Source organism: Stegastes partitus, unplaced genomic scaffold, assembly GCF_000690725.1.
Source record: "Stegastes partitus isolate 25-593 unplaced genomic scaffold, Stegastes_partitus-1.0.2 Scaffold35, whole genome shotgun sequence".
Lineage (NCBI taxonomy): Eukaryota > Metazoa > Chordata > Actinopteri > Pomacentridae > Stegastes > Stegastes partitus.
In genome coordinates this window covers 602,917-625,513 of record NW_007577766.1, presented here as the reverse complement: position 1 = coordinate 625,513, position 22,597 = coordinate 602,917, and the positions used below count along the sequence as shown (strand labels likewise).

Here is a 22,597-nt window from a genome sequence, read left to right as displayed (position 1 = left end):
TTTTTGCAGCTTCGGATCCTCATTCGTCAGAGACAGCACTAAGAAAATACGAGATGGGCAAGCTCCTTATGCTTGCATCTCACTGCAAACATGTAAACACAAACACAGCTTGGCGTCTTCACCAACAGGCCCTCCATTACTACTTCACATCAGGTTTTTATTCCACGCAGGGATGAATGGATTTCAGTCTATCCGTCGTCTTTTCTCTGTACGACCTGTGTTGTTTTTGAGTGCTCCTCTTCACGTTTCTTAACTCATCATCTCTGCCTCACAGTGAGGATGAACTCTGGCTGTAGTTTCTGAGTGTCAGTCTGCTGTATCTGGGCGAAGGTGGGGAGGGTGGAGGATGGGAGGGGACTGGGGGGAGACACAGACCCGTCTCTGAGACCGGGGAGCCACTGCTGGACGCCAGAGAGTCGCGGAAGGGTGACGGAGGAGTCAAAGCAATTAGCTCCTCTTCTAGCTCCGCCCTCCTAAGTGGGGAGTCGGTGAGGCAGGTGACCAGGCCTCCTCGCATAGGGGAGAGAGAGGGAGAGGCCTGGGGGTGAGGGGGAGGCAGGGGGTAAGGTGAATGAGGGATTGAATGAACAGGGCAGCCACCCCGGCCCGCCATGCTAGACTCAACAGGGGGGAGAGGCTGGACATCGGCATAGGTGGTGAGGGTCGGCACCTGGAGTTCGCGAGGTAACAGGTAGGGGTCGGCTGAATGAGGAGACGGAGGTGTGTGTTTGTGCGTGTGTGAGTGCGTCGGGGAGGTCGAGAGCATCATGCTGTTGAGTTCGGTGATGTTGGCGGTAAAGCGGTTTACCACGCAACTGATCTGATCCATCAGTGAACTCTGGCCCTGTCCTGGGTGATCGTCCACGACAACCAAACGCCCGTCACTCCCAGTCACAACAGAGCCGCTGCTGGGAGGTCCACAGCTGCTGCCGCTGCCGCCGCTGCAAATGCTGCTCGGGTACTTTGGAATAGCGGCCATCTGAGGCTCCTCCGCTAAACCTGCTCCTATCCTCTGGCTGATTGTGCTGATTGGGGAAGGCGTCTGCGGACGGTAGGTGATGGAGTAGCGCTCCTCTGCTTCCGAGAGCTCGTACAGGGTCTTGTCGGTAACACTGTCAGGATGAGTGGGCAGGGAGGACATGGAGGGGAGGGAGGGCAGCGGGACATGTGGGGGCAGGTCAGCCCCACCGCAGTAACGCTCTTCAGAGGTTTTGGAAAAGGGCTTAATAACAGCAGTCTGATTGTTCTCCTTCTTCTTGATGTGGAAGGAGAGCCGCTGCCACAGGTGGTTGCCACGTGAACTGCTGCGCTCTGTCTGCGCCCAAGACACTGATTTACCATTGGAGCTGCAGAACAGAAAGGAAGGAAATAAAGCAAAGAGAGGGGGAGGACGGTGTTAGAGCTTGGAGGTAGATTCGCCAACTTTCTTTGTCAGTCTGATATGGAATCTGTTTTAAACACTTCTTGTTTTATATTTAGAGTTTAGAAACAGCTAAAGGTGATTTAAAATTTTTTTTTGGAGTCGTTTATTTTTGTTTGGATCCAGACTTTTGCTTGACAAAAGGAAATAGAAATGGAAAAAGAGAACCGAACATTAGAGTCTAAACATTTCTTTCACTTCCTCTAACTCTAGACTCTATTTTGTGCCAGACAGCTGAATGTGCAAATTATAAACACGCTACATTCAGATTTACGGTTTTAGTTATTTTCGGTTTGTGGTGCTAATTTTGCATCACATTACATGACATTTCAAATACACGTGAAGTTTTTTGCTACAATGAATGACTTTACTTACCAATAGAACTTGTTTACTTGGGCAGACAGTAAAATTATTCCTGAAAAATGACTTTCCCCACTTGTTTCTCCAGTGAATGTCAATTCATTATGCTGTTCATTATAAGTCCATCTTGTTATCTTGATAAGTAAAGTCAATTAATAAATACAAACATATTAAAATGCAGACTTGACTCAACCAGAGAAAATCAGTTTGACTTAATATGCTGAGTAATTTTATTGCAATTAATTGTCTGTCCTATTTATACCCAGCAGTCTGTTCTTCATTTTTCTTTGTCAGGTTCCCTCACATTTTTTCCCACTTTTCTCTGCTTCACATCAGTCACTGCGCTCTGTCCCTTGCCCCCCCTCCATCCTTTTGTCAGGTTAATTACTGTGATTAATCTATAGTGGAACTCCTGATTAAACCGCACACTACCGTGGCTGTGGATGAAACGAACTCAAATCACCCGGGAGACATGCACACCCACATATACACTCAGACCCATACATACACACATACATGCCTGTCCACAAACACACATCCATGTGCAGCGCATGGTGAGTTCTCTGATCTACACATTTGATCCCAGAGGAAGAGTCTCGAACAACAACCTTTGGACCGAGTCTGACCCGCTACTGGTAGAGACACATGTTGAACATACTAAAGAATTCCTTGATTGAGCTTGTCTTACTTAGACTGTATCCAGCTCCATGCAGGTTGATTTTAAAGTCTGATGAAGGTAGACCAAGCCCTCTTCAATAGTTCAAACATTTCAACCCTCAGTCAAATATTTTTTTTCTTTCTAACATTCCTTCTTTTCCCTCTGGTCTGCTGGATTCATGTCTGTCTGCGTCTGTTCAGTCTACACAATGACAGCATCTCAAAGGCAACATCTTCCAGCCCTGCACCGAAGACACAGACAGCCCTGCCAATTACCACCACCCACAGAGGACGATTGGACCAAAAGAGATAGAGAGAAGAAGGAAGGAATAAAGGAAACGAAGATGGAAAGACTCCTGACATTTCTTATAAGACCGTGATTGAAATCTTGCTTGCCAAGCGGGGTGAGCTAGAGTAACCTGCTGACAAACGAAAATGTGTTCTTGTCTTTTTTTTTCTCCCTTTTCATTTTGGGCAAGTGGTGGTGCGTCACTCCCTTTGTGTCCTTTGATCGGTTCCTTGTCACTGTAGATGACTTGTGGATGGCCTTAAGCTGGGTGTGAAAGCTACTATGTCTCCTTTTAACACTACTTCTTCAGCCTTTTCTTCTCTTTCATTTCCATCGCTCCTTCTCTTCATCTCTCTTGCCATCCATCTTTTTCTCTATATTTCTTCTTTCCATCTTATCCTCCTTTCTTTAGTTCATTCCTGTCTCGCTCCTTACTTGCCATGTCTCCATTAGGCAATTGTCTACAGTTCATGTTAGGGTCAGAGAAACAGTCAAGCAGACTCAGGGGAGTTCAGAGAATCAATCTCACCAAGAGCTCAAATACACACACACTTGCACCATAAATAGTCTCAGAGTAGGGCCATTATAGAAATGGTCCCTTGGATTGTAACTGATGAGTAACCTGGCATTAACCTGGCCAACAAGCCTCTAGTGCACAAACAGTCCACACACACAGACGCACCTGAGTGTCTCTCCGGTGGAGCCTCTGCGTTTCCACAGGTTAACCAGACTAGACGACCGGCTGGCAGCTGAGGACGATTTGCCATCGCCCACATGCATGCGCACCACTGTGCTAGTGGTGAAGGCACTGCGCACATTACGCTCTGGTTTGGCCAGAATGATGTACACCTGACATGAAATTAAAAAAAACAAAAACAATATTGACTTGACAGATACAGAAAGACCACTCCATTTCATATTGTGCAAAAACAGCAAAAATATACAACACTGTGTCGATTTCTGGAGACACTTCAATGTTGTCTGTCTAAACTGAACTGTCGTTTATTACATGTTATTTTAGGAAGAATAATCAAGGCCCTCACGACTTGCTCGTAAAAATATAATAATAGGACAATTCTCAAAAAGGCAGCAGTTAAGTGCTTCTATTGCATTTCCAGTGTTGTTTTAAAACAGCCGTTCTCCTTGAACCTGGAACATCAAGCTGCTGTCAGTGGGGAAAAACACAATATGTGATAATATTTTAAATGGGTTTTTTCACATGAATGCTAGCATTCGGTGAAAACTTAATTCGAGTTTCTAATTATTTATTCAATAACTTGATTTGAACACTCTCTTTCAATTACAAGGTGCTTACTGGGAGTGCTGCCTGTGCATTACCACTCTAAGGGGTACTCTCAGAATGACAAAGCTCAAAGGCGACAAAAAAAGCAAACAAAAACAAAGACTATTCTTCACCACACAAATTAAAGCAAATTGTGTTCTACTGCACGCAACACATGCATGAAAAAAAATTCTCTTCCAGGAAAAAAAACAAATGTATATAGTTAGTTAGAAGGGCAAGTGCTTCTTTCTTAATTCTGAGTGCAACAATTAATATTCACAACAGACGATAGGCGTGCGCCCAGTTACTGGAAGAATATATATGGATTTTAGTGCTGTTATAATGGGTAACTAAAGTTTAATATACCTGGTTTAGTGATTTAGTTTACGACCACAACAACTACTATTCATGAACACCTGACAAGCAACTAGAAAAAGGTATTTTTGGTGGCTGACAGCAGACACTAAGGTATAAGGGAATATGTAAATCAGAGCAGAAAGAAGTAGAAAAGGTGGATGTTAGCTTCAGCCTTACCTTGGGTACAAACATGCAGCACAGAGCCACGGTGGCACTGAGACTGACGCTGAAGCACATGGTGATAATTTTGTAGTTGGAGCCAAAGTAGATGGGTACAAACGCCAGCCAGATAATACAGGTGGTGTACATTGTAAAGGCAATGTACTTAGCCTCATTGAAGTTAGCTGGGACGTTCCGGGTCTTAGAGAGACAAAGAGAGAAAGACAGAGTGAGAGACAAAGACCAGCATGAGCAAATACTGTATTGAAGCATTCCTTTATTGCTGCTGAAACATTCTGTGTATTCTGTCACAGATTAAAAAAATAAAGCAAGGATAGAGGCTGTTAGCTTTTTGATAGCAGCTCCTTACAGAGCTAGAAAAGACACTGATACACATGGTTAACCAACTGCCTTGACATTACAGTTATGGCTCTATTGCTAACCTCAACACTCTATTGAAATAATGTAGGTGAAGCCTAAGGTTATGACCCTAAAACCAGACTTACATCGGTTTTCCCAGCTCCTGTGTTCATAAACATTTTGTAATGTATTTGCTTGAAGTGCAGTGCATTTCAGCTTTTGTCTCTTTTTACAATTCTGCTCTCACACTCCACAGAAAATGGATGGCTGCAGGCTACCAATAATCAAACACTGACTTTAAAATGTGTTTGGTGTAGCAGAATTTCATTTAGTTCTGCTGAAAGGTTTTAGAGCAGTAAACATAAACAGTGGTTCACTCATTATTATATATTTTTTTGACATTATGTCTGTGGGAGTTTTTTCACATATAGCAGCTTGTAGTAACACATGTACTGTACATACTACAAATTGGATACACATGCCATTAGTATGGGATTTCTTCACATAATGCCTCCTATGGCTCTTACCACATGTAAATCTGAAGCTTTGTATTTTAAATTTCCACCGATTAACAATTCTGTTAGGTGTTATATCTTTCTTTAAGTCATATTCAATACTGTGGTCCTGAAAAAAGTGGCCAGTTGTCATAAGTCTTTTGTTATATGTAGGTAAGAAGTACCTTGAAGGCATAAAAGGTGCAGCTGAGGATGAGCAGGCCATTGTATCCCAGCGGGGCAACCACGCCGAGGTTAGTGGTGTTGCAAATGAGGTTGACCTGGCGGATGCTGGGGTAGTCATGGATCACCTGTAGACACAGGAGGGGCCAGTGTTTCAATGCTCGACAAAGATATCGCTACCAGCATCACTGCATTGCTTCTTCAAGAAAACTCGGAAAGGTGGCTGGGTAAACAAGACAAACTGCTTTGATTCGTTACACTGCTAACTTTAGATGCTCAATATTCTGAGTTTGCTAGCAAATAATAAAATGGCACAGGTTGAAAGGACTACTGTATTTCTCAAACGGTCTTAAAACATCAATGATATACTGAACATAGAAACAGATTCCTCTAGAGAGTAAAGGCCTTAATTGAACTCATTCTTCTTGATGTTGCCGTTAAATTTTCTGTCAACCTGCTCTTCAGTCACACACCTGCTCACACAAAGCTTACCTCAGGTGGCTCCATCAAGAAGAGAGCCACAATGATCCCTAGCTGTAGCAGTATGAGGAGGAAGGCAATGATAAGCTGAGCACAGGCAGACATGAAGCGAGGTTTCTTTGTACAGATCTTCTTCTTGCTTCCTGCCAGGATCCGAGCGATGCGGTTGGTCTAGAGTCAGATCCAAACATTATCAAAACATACAGTATGTACTTAGGATCCTCTGTATCCTAGTGATGTGCTCTGTTTCTCTATGCCGCAGTCACTGTAATTATGCAGATATATCAAAGAGGAACACATAAATTGCACATAATAGTCAAAATCTAGTGCTATAAGTTCACATTTACTCCTAATGAGGAGTTTATTTCAGTTCCCGGTCATCTGTTACTTTTAACTTCCTGTTCCCTCACCATTCCCATAGCACCAGGGGACAAGGGTAGAACAGACCTGTGGTTTGCTTCTGATGTTATGGTATCCATGTCCCCTCATTCTATATTTTACCTGCAGTATCAGGGACCTATGACCTCTGCTTTTTTCTGTATTTCCTTTTGACTAAGTCAGTTTTGTTTCTACCCACAGATGTATCCCTGCTGTTGACTTTGACATCAGAAAATTTTCTGTGGCAATCACCCCAAAAACGTGATGATTAGGGCAGGTAGCATACAGTATATCTAATGCCAGAGGTAGTCCAAGCCTTTGGACGTATTTTCTTTAGCTACACATCTCCCACAATCACTGCACTCTGCATCTTATACTTCAGAAATCCTTAATTCAGTGCTTACCTTAGTAACAAGCGCAGAGTAGCTCATGGCAGGCGATAGTCCAATTCCCAGTCGCTGGAGGTAGCAGTGGATGACATGGGGTTTGGCGATGAGGCTGAAGGTACACAGGTATCCCAGACAGATCCCTGCCAGTATTATGTAACACAGCTCTCTACTGGAAGATTTTACAACAGGAGTGTCCCTGAACCTGAACACACATGTTCAGACAAACAGTTAGGTACAGAAACACAAACATACATACATGAAAAGAAGAACTGAACACAGATGCAAGAAAACTGTGATAATGGTAAAAGGTTATAAAGAGGAGGTATGTTACATATTTCCATTTACTGTAGCACTGCTTGTATTGTTCTCCTTTTTCCATATATTATATAAGACAAATATTTGTTACCTGATGAAGACCGCAGTCACAAAGAATGTAGCCATGAGACCGAGGCAGGCAAAGACCACCGCAGCAATTGGTTCAGGGTCTCCCCAACGCAGGTACTCCACCGGTATTGGGTCACAGCCTGGAGAGGGGGGGATGTCAGTATGTGAACAAGTATTTCTAGAGACAAAATGAATTAAGGGCTTTTATTTGACATGTGAGAAGCTTTGCAACTGCAAAATGTAGAATCAGCTATTGGTAATGCTGCCACAACATTTAACTGCATATTTATTCCCTCTGTTTTCTCTCACTCTCCTATTCCTTTTCTGCAACATCCAGTTTCTAACCACTCTGACTCAAGTTGAATTTCAGGGAACAAAGGCCTTCCCAATGCCCAACAGCCTGTACAGATCAAGGTTGGAGTCACACATGTTACGCCCGCAGGCATCTGAATGTGAAAGGCTTGACAACTGTCTGCCTGACCAGCTTTGCCTGCAGTCAAAGCCTGCATCTTGTGTAAACAGTTCACTATGGGAATGCTGTGGCTCTGATCTAGTATAAACTACACAATAAGCAAACAGAGCTCAACAGGAATTCCTGGTATAAAGTGCGATTAATGTTCACCTGAGTGAAATGTAACACAAACGAATGATTATTTAATAGTATCAATTTGTATTGAATCCACTATTTAAATATGGACATACCAATTACTCCCAATGGCTCCGTTGTTATCCGCTTTTGCACTAACACACCTTTTTCTCTGCAATGTTGCTACTTGCTTTTGTATATTACTTCTAATACTAATAACACTCTACTACTACTTCTTTGTAGTCCGCTCTTTCATTATTCTCCCTTAATCTGTGTCTCTATTCCTCCTCTTCTTCTTCCTCCTGTGTCGTTAAATATTTCTTGTCTGTTTGCTGTCGCTCTCTTTTTCTTTTTAATACCCCCATCCATCACTCTGCCTCTATCTATTTCCCCTAATATCTCCCTTATCTCTCCACATCCTTATCCCTCCCACCTTGTTCCCTAATTCTCTTTCTCCATCTCTGTCTTCCTCATAGGCAAGGAGATAAAGTGTCATAAATTAAAGGGACAGTTCTAATTATGATCCGTCTTAATGCTTCCTGAAATTATCCAGCTGCTTGGTTGAGATGTACTGTAGAAGCAGGGAAACATAGAGACAGAGTCTGTTCCTCTACATTTTCACTCTTTGGCTTTTATTATTCTTCCTCCTTCACACCCATACAAATATGCACACATCTCGTGCAATACTGAAAATTACAAAAAGAGAGGAAGACACAGAACAGTCATTTAAAAAAACCTAAGTAAGTTAATAATTTTGTTGTTAACATGGTCAATGAGCTTTATTAAATCAGTGATGTGGTTAGGTCTAGGGGCATAAACAACAGCCTCATTGCTGAATGGGAGCCGAGGGGACCGTAACGAGCGGAGAAACGATGTCGATCAGCAGCATACTGCATGTGGCTTACTTGCAGGCCTATATCAATGAAATACCAAGTGCCATTTCAGTGAAAACTAAATAAAATCTATTTAAATCACAATCTAAAACAGTGTGATGTTTTCCCATCTCATCTCAGAATACTTATAAATAAATATAGATGCTCAATGTAATAGAAACAGTGTGTTTTTTTATTTATTTCACACACAGCACAGCTCTTTTGAGGGACAAAAACTGCAGTAACTTTGCTGAGTCATGAGGGGCAAAGACCACCCACCCATCACAATAGCAAGGTGGGTGGAAACTATGGAACTTTGTGAGAATGTAGCTCCAATTAATCCTGCCCACATTAATCTAGATGCCAGGCTTAAAATCCCAAATCAGTTTTTTTCTCATGGGTTTTCTCAGAGCAGCCCAAAAGCATTGGCTACGTCAGCAATTTAACACTTAATTAGTTCACAAAACCTGCAGGAAATTGTGTAGTGTTTGACCATAAGCCAAATTGGTGCATTAAGGGGAGCAGGACCATTTTGGGGGGTTCAGTCAATACAAAGTTTGGAGGCAAACTCCTTCAAACACTCTTTAAACTCAGAATGTGGAACTTTACCGATCAGTGGAGAGGCTCAAATCCCAAAGCTAATCCTCCTTTTTTTTTTTTTTTTTTTGCTCCATTCACTTTCCCTGGCTGCTGCTTGTGTCAGAGCTTCTATTCATCTCCATCGCTCTCACTCTCCCTCTTTCTTTCAGACTCAGTTTTACCAATGCTTTATGTTTCTAAGTCACTTTTCTCTAAGACTTCTTCTTGCTTGCACTCTATTGCCGTCTCAAAATCTGTCTTAGAGCTTTCTATCGTTTTCACACCCACTGTACCTCTGTCCCTGTCAGCTGAGACCTTGCTCTACCTTGTCTGTTCTCTCTGCCTCTTTATTTTTTCCTCTCTTCATCTCACACTTTTTCTCTCCCTTCTTTTGGCCTGCAGGAGAAAGATCAAAATGTGTGCTGGTGGAACAGGGCAAGCAGTTTGTTTACACCTCATTATTACTGTTCCATATAGCCCCGCAGGGGGACATGCAGCACTTATTGTTGATGAAATGAGACGCATGCACATAGCCACAAACATAAACTTGCACACACAGAAATACACAAACTAATACACGGATAATCCCAATCATGCCTTCAATTCTTTGTCTTCTTTTTCCACTGTCAACTTTCTATTTATCATTTACTCCTTGTTTCAGTTTTAGGATGCTTCTGTCTCTGGCAACGAAGCTCCATCTGAATTTTCAGCAGGGCTCGATTCATGTTTTAATCATTGCGTTTGGTGAGGAGCTAGCAAGCAGTATAATAAGCGGCTGAAAACGTAACAAGGCAATATCCAACCGCTTCGAACGCAATGGAGGAGAAATACATTTTCATTGCAACTGAAATTGTATTTGCATTGAAAGCTGCTCTTGATGCAGAATAATTAAAGTACTAGTGACCATGTCGGTAACAAATTAAAGAGATGAGAGCGAGGAAGTGGATGAGAGAGGAGGGAGAAGAGAGAAAGAAGAAGGGAGGGTGAAATGGAGGAACTGTCTCCCAGCTTCTCTCCGGCATAAGTGGTGCAGGACATACTGTATAATAACAATGCTGTAATGGAACAAGGAAGGAAACTCATCTTAATCTTATTCTGCTTACCATTCTTTATCCTCCCTTTGATCCCACATGCATATTTATTGCTTTTACATTAGCATTTGTCCTCCAGTTACATTACTGTAACACTGTAGTGTTTCTATTCAGGTATTTTCATGGCAGTGTTCAAATCTCTCTGAGGTTGTAGGTAAAGGACAGAAATAAACATGCAAACAAATGAAATATAGATACTGACCTGTGAGGTCATCAGTAGGCCAGGAGCCCAGTTCACAGGCTCGGCAGGTGTACTCGTCAAACACAAATTCATTTTCTTTGCAGGGAGTGCACGTCCAGCAGCAGCTCACCTCACCTTTACGGATCACCTGAAAGAGACAGAGTTCCCACTGCCTATGTGAAGTCTCCCTTATATAAATGCGTGCGGTGAGTTCATGTGTATTTTTTGTCTACATGTCATCTCATATACACCAGCCAGTGTATTTATGTGAAGCTTTACTTTTAGTCAAGCAAAGTCAAGCAGAGAAGATCTGACAGTGGGGGGCAAACTGCTCCACAGTCTGAGGGCAGCAATGGAAAAAGCTAAGTCACCTTTGGATTCTGATTTTGAATGAGGAACACAGAAATATAAGCAATCAGTGCATCTGAGGGCTCTGGATGTAGAACACAGGCTGAGGAGATCTGAGATGTAGGCTGTGCCAAACCACGCAGAGCTTTATAAACAAATTTAATCAGCTTACAATGAAAATGAAAATGACCCAAGATCCTGTTTTGCACAGCATGTAATTTATGTAATCTCTAAGATGTGTTGTAACTAATTACATGTAGGAAAATTCACGAAAATGCAATCATGTACAATAAATACTCCTTATGACTGCTTTTAATTTTGTCCGTGGTGAGTATTGGACTGATAATATTGCATGTAATGATCTTTTTAACAATTACTTCCTGCAAAATGTGTACACCAGCCACTTAATATATTTTATGTACAGCATGTAAATGCTTGAAAAATACCTACTACAGCCACAAATGTCATCTATATTTGTCAGCATACCTTAATTTGTCCTTTGTCACATGGTTCACTGCAAACCGACTTGATGAAGGAGTCTTTGTTGGGCCAGATTTCATCGTCGTCTATTTTCAAGCCGCTGTTGTCCCAACTTCCAACGTTAATGTAATCGTAATAATCCTTTCCCATCTTTTTGAAGTTCATTATTTCATACCTGTAAATAAAAGGCACACATACAGTGGACATCACATACAGTATATAGTAATGCCTCTGCAACCCAACCCAGCCAATCAAATACGCCATCCATGACAACTCTGCCCAGTTACAGTGTCTACCTGCCAGGTGAGTCTCCATTTTCATCAAATAAGATTCCCTCTCCTGACACACCGGTAAAGTTGGTTTTCATCAGGAAATCAAGCAGTGTAGCCCCATCTATAGGTCGCATGGCATCACACAGGCCCTTTGAATACATGAACATTTATGTCATATTCAACATAAATGTTCTGACAGATTCTAACAGATTAAAAAAACTCTGTTTCATAGAAGTTTATATGATATGCGGAAACAGTCATTAAAACAATTGTATGCATACAAATGATTAAAAAAAATCTTATAGGTCAATCTAAGCTTATAAAGTATATTCAAAACATGTTTACTGTTTGCTGTACAGTGGAACTTACAAAATATGAAGTTACTATAAAGATTAGAGCAAAGCGAAAAAAAATTCTTCACCACAACTGTCCCATTCAGGACACTCACTGTAACTTTTATTTATTTGTTATTTTTTTTACAAGCAGTTTAGAAGTTTAGTCAGAATTGAAAGCCTGTGCCCAAAATAAATTTCATTTACATGTCTGCAAGACTTGAGTTTTAAGTCATTCCCACATAGTTAAAACACAAGTCAAAGTCTATAAAATGAAGCTGCACTAAAATATTTTTGTGGGAAAGTAATAAAAAATAGAATAAAATACAGCAATACAGATAAACCTGTATGAATCTGAATTTCTCAATTTATATACAATTATCAAATATTATTTTTCAGTTTATGCAATCATCCAGGTTTCTATCTTACACTGTCCCAGGAATATTTACAGTGTTATGTACAGTGGGGTCCAAAGTCTGAGACCACATCAAAAATCTGTCATATATTTATCAAAACCACAAAAACAATAAGACAATCTGGATTTAGAAATATGAAAAATACTTTACTTTATGTTATGACATATACAATGAAGAGGAAAGACTCGAGATTCTTCCCTATTTCTAGGTCAGCAATTCAATTTAAGCAAACTTGTGACATTGTCCATGTTAGCTCCTTTGTACATAAGATTTCCTGGAGTTGTATCTTTTCTACTGAAGTACATGTTTAGATGACACTCAAGCAGAACATTTCCTAGTAAGTAGCTTAGTGATAGAGAAACACGGAATCAGAGCTCAGAAAGTCAGAAGTCATACCAAGTAGCGTATCATGTCTAAACCAAGGGGTTCTAAGGTGGATGGCACTTTTAAACTCCTTGTGGAAATAGATCAGCTGTACTCAAAGTACAATCAGGCAGAGCAAAAGTGACCACGGTATCAGAAGATGAATGCATTGAGCTTTGTGCACTGAGAGATAGAAAAACAACTTCAACAGAGACACAGAATTTGTTAAATAAAGCAAGACTCAGCAAATGTCCTGTCAAAAGAAGGCTGTATGTTTGTACCTCAGAGGATGGGTAGCTGTCTCTAAACCACTTCTCAAAAGGGTAAACTAGGACAAACACTTGGGGTGGGCTAAGACGTATAAGCATTTTACTGTGAATAGTGGGAAAAAGTCCTACTTACTGATGAATCCAAGTTTGAGATTATTGGTAGCAATGAAAGGCTAATGCAAGGAGACAAATGGGACAGAAATACTGCAGTGCATCAAACCCACAGTGAAGCAATAGTGGGAAGTCTAAGGGTGTTTTGTTACTCTGGAGTTGACCGCCTGCGAATCAACGAATCAACATCACCCTGACCAAAGAGAATCTGCACTCCACTGTTTACAGACTGTTGCCCTCTGGTTTGCATTGCCGCACAGAAGGATTCATACTGCAGCAGGATAATAGCCCAAATACATTTTTGAAGAATTACTTAAAGGTAAAGAAGAGTAACTAAGTTTTGCATGAACTTGTGGAGTCCATGTCAGCTGAAGTGCATGCTTTCATTAAACCAATAAGAGGTGGAGGTATTCTGAAATTAATGTAATTTTTCAGAGATGCAACGTCTCACTTAAATTGTTCAACTGATATCTACATTTGTAATAAAAAAATCTTGTATTAAAATCAAAATATATGCAAACTAGGAGCATCTTTGCGGGTGGTCAAAGACTTTTGAACCCCACTGTATGTAATGCCACAATATATCAAAAATGTGCCACAAGTCTTCTTTAAAATTACAGTAACACTACCCAGCCTTGTGCACTCTTTCTGTGCCAGCATTCCCACTCTCCATCCCTCATCTCACTGGTTTATTATTGTGGTTTTGTCTAACTATGCCTCTACATTTATCCAGAGCAGCACCTACCTGATAGTTTGGGCAGAGTGAACGTTGCATGTTATGCAGGCCATATGCCATTGAGTAGATGGCATTAATGACAAACCCCATCTTCGTGTCCTGTGCATACTGCTGCCGCAGTGACTCTCGTTCTGCAGAGGTGGGTGGGGTGGGGGGTGGGGGTGATTGGGTTGATGAGAAGAAAAATGTATCAGAGGAACTCTTAATTTCTCTTCTAGTTATATAAAAAACAGTGTTCTTTTTTGCATCAGCATCAAAGACCACTCTCTTTTCTCTTCCTCATCAGTTACTTCCCACCTCCACATCTCATTTCTTTCTGTCTCTTTCTATGTCCTGTTCATTTGTATTTCACGTCCCATTTCATTAGAATACATGAGACATGACTCCCTTTGATGCAGTGCTCATACACTGTTTTGCCTATGAATGGAGGGAACGAAACAGAGATAGATGGGGGGAGATGAATACAAAGATGAAAATAAAGGGAGGGCTCACTCACAGCCACAAGAGATATTGCCAGATGAACTGGAAAAGCTGTGTGTATCCATATGGTGGTTGTGTAGGTGTGTGGTTGTGTGTTCAGCCAGTCTGTTTGTTATTTGCATTAATAGTGGCCATTATGAAAGCTCATCAATAAAAATGCAGACCGGTACTGCAGCCTGTTATATTGACTCAAAATAATCTGCCTCTTTCTTTTATTGAACCCAAACGTAGGATGAGAAAGCGGTAAATATCACACCTTACCCCAATAATTTTCACAGGACTTGACAATCAAGAACAATGAACCTACCTAATGTAGCTAATAATATCTCTGTCTCGAAAAAACAACGTTCATGTGCGGTAACTACAAATTATTCCAATTTGGTTGTATTAAAATTTGTGTCTGCACTTACTGCTACAGGTGCGGTTGTACTTGCTGCTCTCCTGTGGGTGGCCTTTCAGTCGACAGTGAAAACGATGCTGCCAGAACTCTGGAAACCAGGGGTTCCTCTGGTTGTTTTCAGGACGAAGCTTAAGGTAGTATTCATCAAACCATTTCACGTCAGCTGATTGGAGCTTGATGGTAATACCGCCGGCCGCTTCCCTAACGTAGCCATCTGTCACATCATACCTGTCCGCCCATCCATCACTGCAGAAAACACAAGAAGAAACATTTAGCAAACTCCAACACCCCAGTCAATTTATTCCAACAATTTATCCATGCTGATAAACATACTTGCTCCACATCAAAACAACATTTCTTGCTTGTTGTTGTTGAAGTCATTTGTTGTCAAAATGCTTATGCAGATGGTGCTGAACCGGCTTTTTAAATAACAGATATCAATAATACAGGAGAAGACTAACATCTAACTGTTGTAAACAGGTTGAAATAACAGTGTTTACTCCATGACAGCCAAGCACAAGCGTTATGGACAGATGGCAGTCATTTTCTCTTTTTTATTGATCAGCTGTCAAACATGTGGAAGCCCCATCATATCGAGGTATATCTAGGTACAAGGAGGCACTGTTCTGTTTTGTCGAGGAGTATAAAGTGTTCTGGTGTAGGATTCTGTCTGCTTTCAGGTTGGAATCTAAATAAACTGAAACCAACTCAGAGCGGTGTGACGCCAGTCAGAGATGTTATAAGGTGGTGACTCATCACTAAAAGAATACTGAATAGAAATGCATGACAGAATTTCACAGAAGAAAAAAAAAACGGCAATCATCTGCCACACTGGAAAATATCCAGCCAATCGTGTTGCTGCACTGACGCAAACGGAGACATGGAAGTGTGTGCATACATACTAGAAGTCTTACTGTGAGGTAAAAGTGCTTTTTTTACACCCTATTTTAGGGTAACCGTAAGAAGTTTTAACTGGTTATTCTACAATGGATTTTATATGCTGTGGTGAGGACTGAAATTGCAGGTACAGCTCTCTTCCCATTTATTTAAATGGGCAGCCGGTCTTGTTAGTCCAAAAAAACTGGCCAGAGGCATTACCAAGATGAATGCTGAGTGACGAGAGTTACTCTAGAGGGACTTTGCACCAGTCTGTGCTTGGCCTCAGACCAGAGGAGGTTGGGCCAGCACAACCCACTTGCACCTCAAGTAAGCAAGCCTGCAGGAGTCAGGATTCAGGTGAGACCTGTATCCTTTCTCTGCTTTCTGTAAGCAGTCAACAACAAACTGCAGACAACAAAGGTAGCCTTTTAGTAACTGATAGAATCACAAAGTTTACTGCTATTTTACTTTCACAGACATAAAATGAAATACTTTCTCCATAATTATACTCAGAGAATTTGGACTGCAGAAGTTAGGTTAGGCAAGTTTTTGACCCTTAATACAATTCCTATTCAGCATAACACAGGCTGCTTTAGCTCTGTCTCTTGATGTTAACCAATTCTGAAGAAGAAGAATGATACAGAAAGCCCCACTCTATAATTTGACAGGATTAAACTGATTAGGTTTGTTACAAAAGAACCCCTGGCTGTCTGAATCCGTGTGTTTGAGGCAGTTATCGCAGTTCAAAGGTGGTAATTCTCAGTCATGGCTATGACACATTATTTCGCTCGTGATATATCATCTAGCAAATAAAAAACACCATATGGACATGTTGACAAGGATACATGTGGCAGATGAATCCACTTGGAAATATGAAATCAGACAATGCCAACAACCCAGAGAATGGCCATTGCAATAAAAAAACAACTTGCTTTGATTTAACCTAAACAAGTAATGTGGGTGTATGGACCGTTCATAGGACCAGCCCTACAGGGTTTACTGCTAGTAGTTAAAGTAATCAACCTGATTAGCTGACCAAGAGAGAAACACATAAACCAGCATGTGCAGAGTTGCAAAGAAAAGTGGGTCATCTTTTAGAGCGCATCAGAGTTTTATGCCTTCTTCATTGAGGAGCTGAAACTACAATACACAGCTATGTGTGTGCTGGTATGTTTGAGTTGAGAAGTGAAGTGCTGGGGCATCAACCTGTCACCGTAACGAATAAGCCCTATTTCACACATCCATATTTCTGTAGAAGACATTCACTTGGTGAGTTATCCAGTTTCCTTGCAGGAATGGACAGAGAATGAGCAACAGAAGGATGGGAAGGCAAGTAAGAAATAGGAAAACAGAAATAGCAAATTGGGGGAGAAAAATTGAAAGGAGGCAGAAACAGAATGATTATCAGAGACACGTGGGAGGGAGCTCTTACATCATTATGGGCAATGTTGAAAATTCATCATACTGCTGAGAAATAGGCCTAACTACTATGCACAGGCGCACAAACACAGATACACACACACAGTGAAACATGGCAGTGGGAATATTCAAGCATACGCCAGCCGGGTGCTGAGATGATCTAGGTCAAATGGAGTATTTTGGCTGCAGCTCAGCAGCCATGCCCCATCAGACACCAGCAAGACGAATATAACTACCTCACCCACAATGCACACATATAAACTGTGTGGAGATATATTGCTGTAGTTTGCATTTTTGGTAGGGAGAGATTTGGGTTTACTGCTCCTCAAGGAAGAACAGATGGCAAAGTGAGTGTGTGTGAGAGAGAGAGATAAAGAGAGAGAAGTGGACGTGGATGACAAATCTTCTCTTGTCCTTTCACAACTACTGCCAACATGGCCTCAAGCAACACAATGGTCCTCAGCTCTTCCAGTGGAAATCAGTCTCTTTCTGTCTTCTTTCGTTCTTTTCTTTCAGTCCATCTATCCATCTTTCTTTCTTCCTTACTTTCTGTCTTTCTTTCTGGGTTCTGTCTTCTTTCTTCCTCTCTCTCTGAGCCTCCAGAGAACAAAACTCATTTTCTCCTACAGCAATCCATGCAGCTTCACTGTGATTGGAGTATTTGTGTGATGGTTTGCATGTGTGTGTATAAACTGTGTTCTCAGTTTGTCACCAAGTGTGTCTCTTTAACTGTCCCCATTTTTCTTTCTTCATGCCGTCGTTGCTGCAACCCTCCGCCTCTGAGCTGTGGTCATAAATCACAATGGAAGCATTTCCAGATTGCTATCCATTACCTGTAACCGTCCACATAAATGTGCATAAGGATGTAATGTGTAAATGAATGGTGTCATATTTGCTTGTTGGCGATAGGGTTGGAGATTGATGGGGAGGCACATGGTGGTTCAGTAGTCAAGGCTTGTTTGGCAGACAGATTCCTTTGGCAAAGCGAGGGCCAAGGTGGAAGTATGTTTTTAGTGTTGTTTGCTTGTCTGTCAGCCACAAAAACTACAGAAAAGCTAAATGTTACTTGAAAAAAATGGAACCAAATTCCAAACAAGGGCTGGTTTCAGTCAAGCCATTTGTCAGCATTTGCAAATTAACTGTGGATAAAGATAAATATTAACCTATGTGGCTGCAGAGACTTTTATCACTATTTCAAATACACCACTAAATTTGGCACACTACTTTTCATTCAACCAACTGGATGATTCTCAGCACACATTGCTCTGCATCATAATTTGTATTGATTTAAAAGCATATATCTGTTAAATGAGTCTTGTAGACAAAAAGTAAAAGTCAGCGGAGCTTGAAATAGATTTGACCGCTGACTGCTGTAACTTTTAGAGTTTTTGTCTCTGGTGCCATGCAGAGGACGTTGGATCGATCAGTAGCTCCCCTGAGGCAAAAAAATAATAGGATTTTGGATATTTATGTGAGAATTTTCTCCTAGTCTGTGTTTAGCAAAGTGTTGTACTGGCACTATGAGACACAGTGGGTGGAGGAGTGAGAAAGAAAGACTTAGAAAATTAGGGGAAAAAAATAGAGAGAAAAATCAATGAGACTGACGGGCAGATGCAGGGAAAACAGATAGAGAGGTAAACAATCAATTATCATTAATCAGCACTCTCTCATCCCCCTCTCTCATCAATAGGTTTCTTCTTTTTCCCCTGACACACGTTTTTTTTTTCTCCATCTGTCTTTTTTGCCTTCTCTCATTAACACCATCAGCTTTTCTTTAAGCCCCTCTGCTGTTTTTCTATCCTTCTCTTGTTTTTCATCCTCTAACTTTGTCACATTCCGCTGCATCCGTCTGTATTTGTATCCTCCACTCTCTTTTTGCAGCATTTCTAATGTGCCTTTTCTTGGACACAACTCATACTGTGTATACATAATATCTCTTTAACACACGTACACATGGTGGGAATGCTTTGTCTCTGTCACCGTGCATCTGTTTCTTTCTATTTTTTTCCTTTCCACCTTTTCATTTTTCTAATTTTCTGTCTCTCACTCACGCCTTCCTTTACTTGGCTTGTCGCCTGTTTGGCAAGGTTCCCGGCAGGACACACCTGCACCTCCTCAGAGGCCAAAATGACACACAACACTGGCAACAAGCACAAACACACACTCACAACTGCTCCTTCATTCATCACCTTTCTGAAAGCAAACATCATTTCTAGAAACTTCTACATAATTCCAATAAGCTACTCTTCTTTAAAGTTTCTGAACCCAGTCTGTGACCTTTGCCATGTTCATCCTCAGACAGTCTCACTAAACTATTTACTTGCGCTACACTGTACTGTCTGTAATCGCATAGCAGAGAAATGGAAAAAAAGATCTGTAGTGTTTGAATTTTAACTGGAGCTTCAGAAAATAATATGTTCATCCCTGCAAATATTAGCTCTGGACTCTGTCTTGCAGAAATATTAAATAAATTATTAACTTCCCAATTAGCACAGTCGCTCCCACACATGAAAATAGAATTTTGTCTCTACAAATAACACATTTTCATCTGATCCCACATATTTAGTTCTATTTGTCACATTTTCGTGCTTGTTTACATGTATATCAGTCACTGGTCAGAGGTTTTCCAAGGTTTGCTTCTAAGCGCCATCGTTTTTCTTTGATCATATTCAAACCACATATCATTCAGTGACTTTTGTATTGAGAGCAATTCTTTGTTGGATCCTCATGACTGAAAGTTTATTTAAAGCAAAGCTCAATGTTATAGGATAGTTTTTATCTGCAAAATGCAAAGAGGCCTTACATGTAAGATGTGTCATGTTCAGTGACTACTTTTTTTTTTTTATCATACAGTGTAATTTGTCTTCACCTGCGCCTGCTTGGTATCTTGGTGACTCGCCTGGCGTCAAAGCAGGCGGTGGGCAGAGGCACAGTAGGGGTTGAATGTTACTGTCTTTCAAACAGAAAACTGTAATTTTGTTGTCAAGGCTAAAGTCATTGCTTGAAATAGGATTTCATACTTGTACTACAAACACGGTAACTGCCAGTGGTTAATGTATAGATCTGTACATTTCAAATGTAGAACACGCAGAAGCTGCATATTATTTGTGGTGTTATGACAAACTAATGAGATGCAGCACATACAGCTGCAAGTCTGCAACTCAGGAACAAGGATATTATCCTCTTAGGAGACTGGACTCTGCTCAATTACAAAGTGTTTGGCGATGATTGACAGTAGCTTCTAACACACCCACTGATAATGTATGGTAATTGATTCCTCCCAGTGCCACGTAATTTTGAAGTGCACGACAGGAAAGCCACGAGCCTCCAAGCACAAAAATACCAAAGGTGCGCTGGCGAGTCGGTGCATACTATGCATCTGAAGAAGTCACACACTCCTCAACTTAAAAGACTACAGCCTATAGGGGGTTGTGTGCTGTATGGATGTTGAACTGAACACATACAAAAATACACACAGCTTACAGATCAACACCTACGATATGCAACTGTGTGGGCGATGTTGCCACATGAGGAGGGCTTTGGAGGAAACCTTCGGGGTATATGCATTTCTGTATCTACTGTATAAGAGAGTTAACTGCCTGTGTGTGTCTGAACAGGGGAGAACAGATGTATTTGTGCATGTGTGTGTGTCATCATATATTAGGCCGATCATTCTCTCACTCTATTCTTGATCTCAGTAACTGTTTTAAATGACATTCTGGCTCTCTCTCTCCCTCCATCTCTCCCCACATGTCTAGGAGGACAAGGCCGTTGCCATGGTTTCCAGCCCACGCTCAACCTGCTGTCTGTACTTTGTGTCTCATTAGAAGCACACTGGATTTTAAGGGTATGCACACACACACCCACGCACACCCACCCACGCACACACAGCCTCTCCCTCTCTCTGTCACACACAACTGCACACTTTTCTACTCACTATTCAATTAACATTGGGTGTCCTGTCTCTACCAATATTGGAAATGCTATTTGCATAATAGTACAGTATGCCAGTGTTATAGGCCACTGCACTACCTTAAGAAGAACTTTTACAAACCAATTCTACGTACTGAGGCCTGGGGCAATTGCCTTTCCATTCTGCTCGTTCAGAATATAAATAGAAACTGGAACTCATTTGCGAATGATTATTAATTTTCAGTTGGCTCTTTCTTGGTTATGAAATCCATCTCAGGCCGGAAGTTTCTGACTCTTTGAATTCCGGCAAAGGTTTGCCAGATTGATTTGGTTTCAGTGGCATGGTCATCGCTGTGCCTTCTGTGTCTTTCCCTTGTATTTCTCATAGTTATTCTTCATGTATGTCTCCTGTGTTTCCCTGCCTGCCTCTTTCTCTCTGTTTGTGTGTGAGTCTGTGTTGTGGGTGTGGCACTGCTCTCACTCTCCCAGCTCCCTGATTGCTGATCAGCCTGCTCACCTTCAATCATCAACTCAGCAGTACATCCATCCCAGTTCTTCATTCATTCATCGACAGATTGTTGTTTCCACCAGTGTGGTAGGTCATGTTCCTTGGCCACTTAAGACTGGTGCATTCTAAGCTTATCTCGTGTTGTTTTTGATCTTTGGACTAATCCCTGACTCCCTGTGCTACAGGATCATCACATGCCTGCCTGCTTCCCTGTTCATCTCCCTGCCTGCTGATCAGTTGTCCAGCTACGCTACCCCTGCATCCATCCAGACTCTGCCCTGCTTTGCCAGCTCCCTTCAGCCCTGTGCCTTCACATGTCAAAATCCTTAACTCCACCCATGTTCACTCCCTGACAACCAACAATGAACTCTTTCTCATTCCTTCCAACTGTATCTTGCATTTAGGGTCCCTTTTGCTTTTATGTATGTAGATGCTATGCAAATCAATATGTTGGGCCCATTATTTTATGTGGCAATGAAGATCAGCTGACCTGTCAAATAACCCCTCCGAGTTTGTATTTGTACTTGCATGTTCCACTGTCTGAAGAAAAGCAATTACGCTTGAAATATCATGAGGTTTTTAATTTACTAAATGTTCTAGGGAGCATTAATAGCAGTGCACAGACTATCGTTCCAGATGATGACAGATATATTTTTGTCCGGTACTCAGAAGTCAGGCATGGATGGTGCCTGCTCTTCGCATTTTTATTGTGTGTGACTGTATAAAAACATGAACTCTTTATCGTGCATCACATCAAGAGCATTATACCCCCACAGTTAAGCACAGCTATTCATGTTGAACATTCCTTCTAAATTAAAGTGAAATCGTTTTAGTGATCAGAGAATCAAACCATTTTTGAGAATCCACAGCTTAAAACAAATGTTCATTTGCGTTATTGTTCCCCTTTGACCTATGCCGTGCTGTGCTTGATCATGATACAGTGGCAGTTACTTTTTGCAAACAAGCCCTTGCTCATGTTTAATGAGAGAGTGCAGAGTGGTGGCATGCATTTAATTTTCAGCTAAGGTAGAAATCTGGATTGTTCTGTAATCGTTGTGCTAAATTTAGTTTCGCTCGAGAAAATAAGGTCACAGATTTTGTATTGGCAAAATATTTGAATTTGATCTGAAACTGTGCTGCCAATAGGTCACTTTAGTAATTAATGTCTGGG

The 22,597-nt window shown here is 41.3% G+C and overlaps 1 protein-coding gene across 1 annotated transcript in view; it reads right to left on the bottom strand.

The window, feature by feature from the left end:
- Positions 1-268: 268 nt before the first annotated feature.
- Positions 269-22,597, bottom strand: part of grm5b (glutamate receptor, metabotropic 5b) — a 56,493-nt gene continuing 34,164 nt past the window's right edge. Inside the window, exons 6-17 of the mRNA XM_008301551.1 lie at positions 14,719-14,954; positions 13,838-13,959; positions 11,626-11,750; positions 11,336-11,504; positions 10,523-10,649; positions 7,215-7,332; positions 6,824-7,010; positions 6,054-6,212; positions 5,564-5,689; positions 4,543-4,725; positions 3,409-3,575; positions 269-1,346 (exon numbers count right to left, since the gene is read on the bottom strand). Of these exons, the coding sequence (XP_008299773.1) occupies positions 269-1,346; positions 3,409-3,575; positions 4,543-4,725; positions 5,564-5,689; positions 6,054-6,212; positions 6,824-7,010; positions 7,215-7,332; positions 10,523-10,649; positions 11,336-11,504; positions 11,626-11,750; positions 13,838-13,959; positions 14,719-14,954 (2,797 nt within the window). The remainder of the gene's footprint in view (positions 1,347-3,408; positions 3,576-4,542; positions 4,726-5,563; positions 5,690-6,053; positions 6,213-6,823; positions 7,011-7,214; positions 7,333-10,522; positions 10,650-11,335; positions 11,505-11,625; positions 11,751-13,837; positions 13,960-14,718; positions 14,955-22,597) is intronic.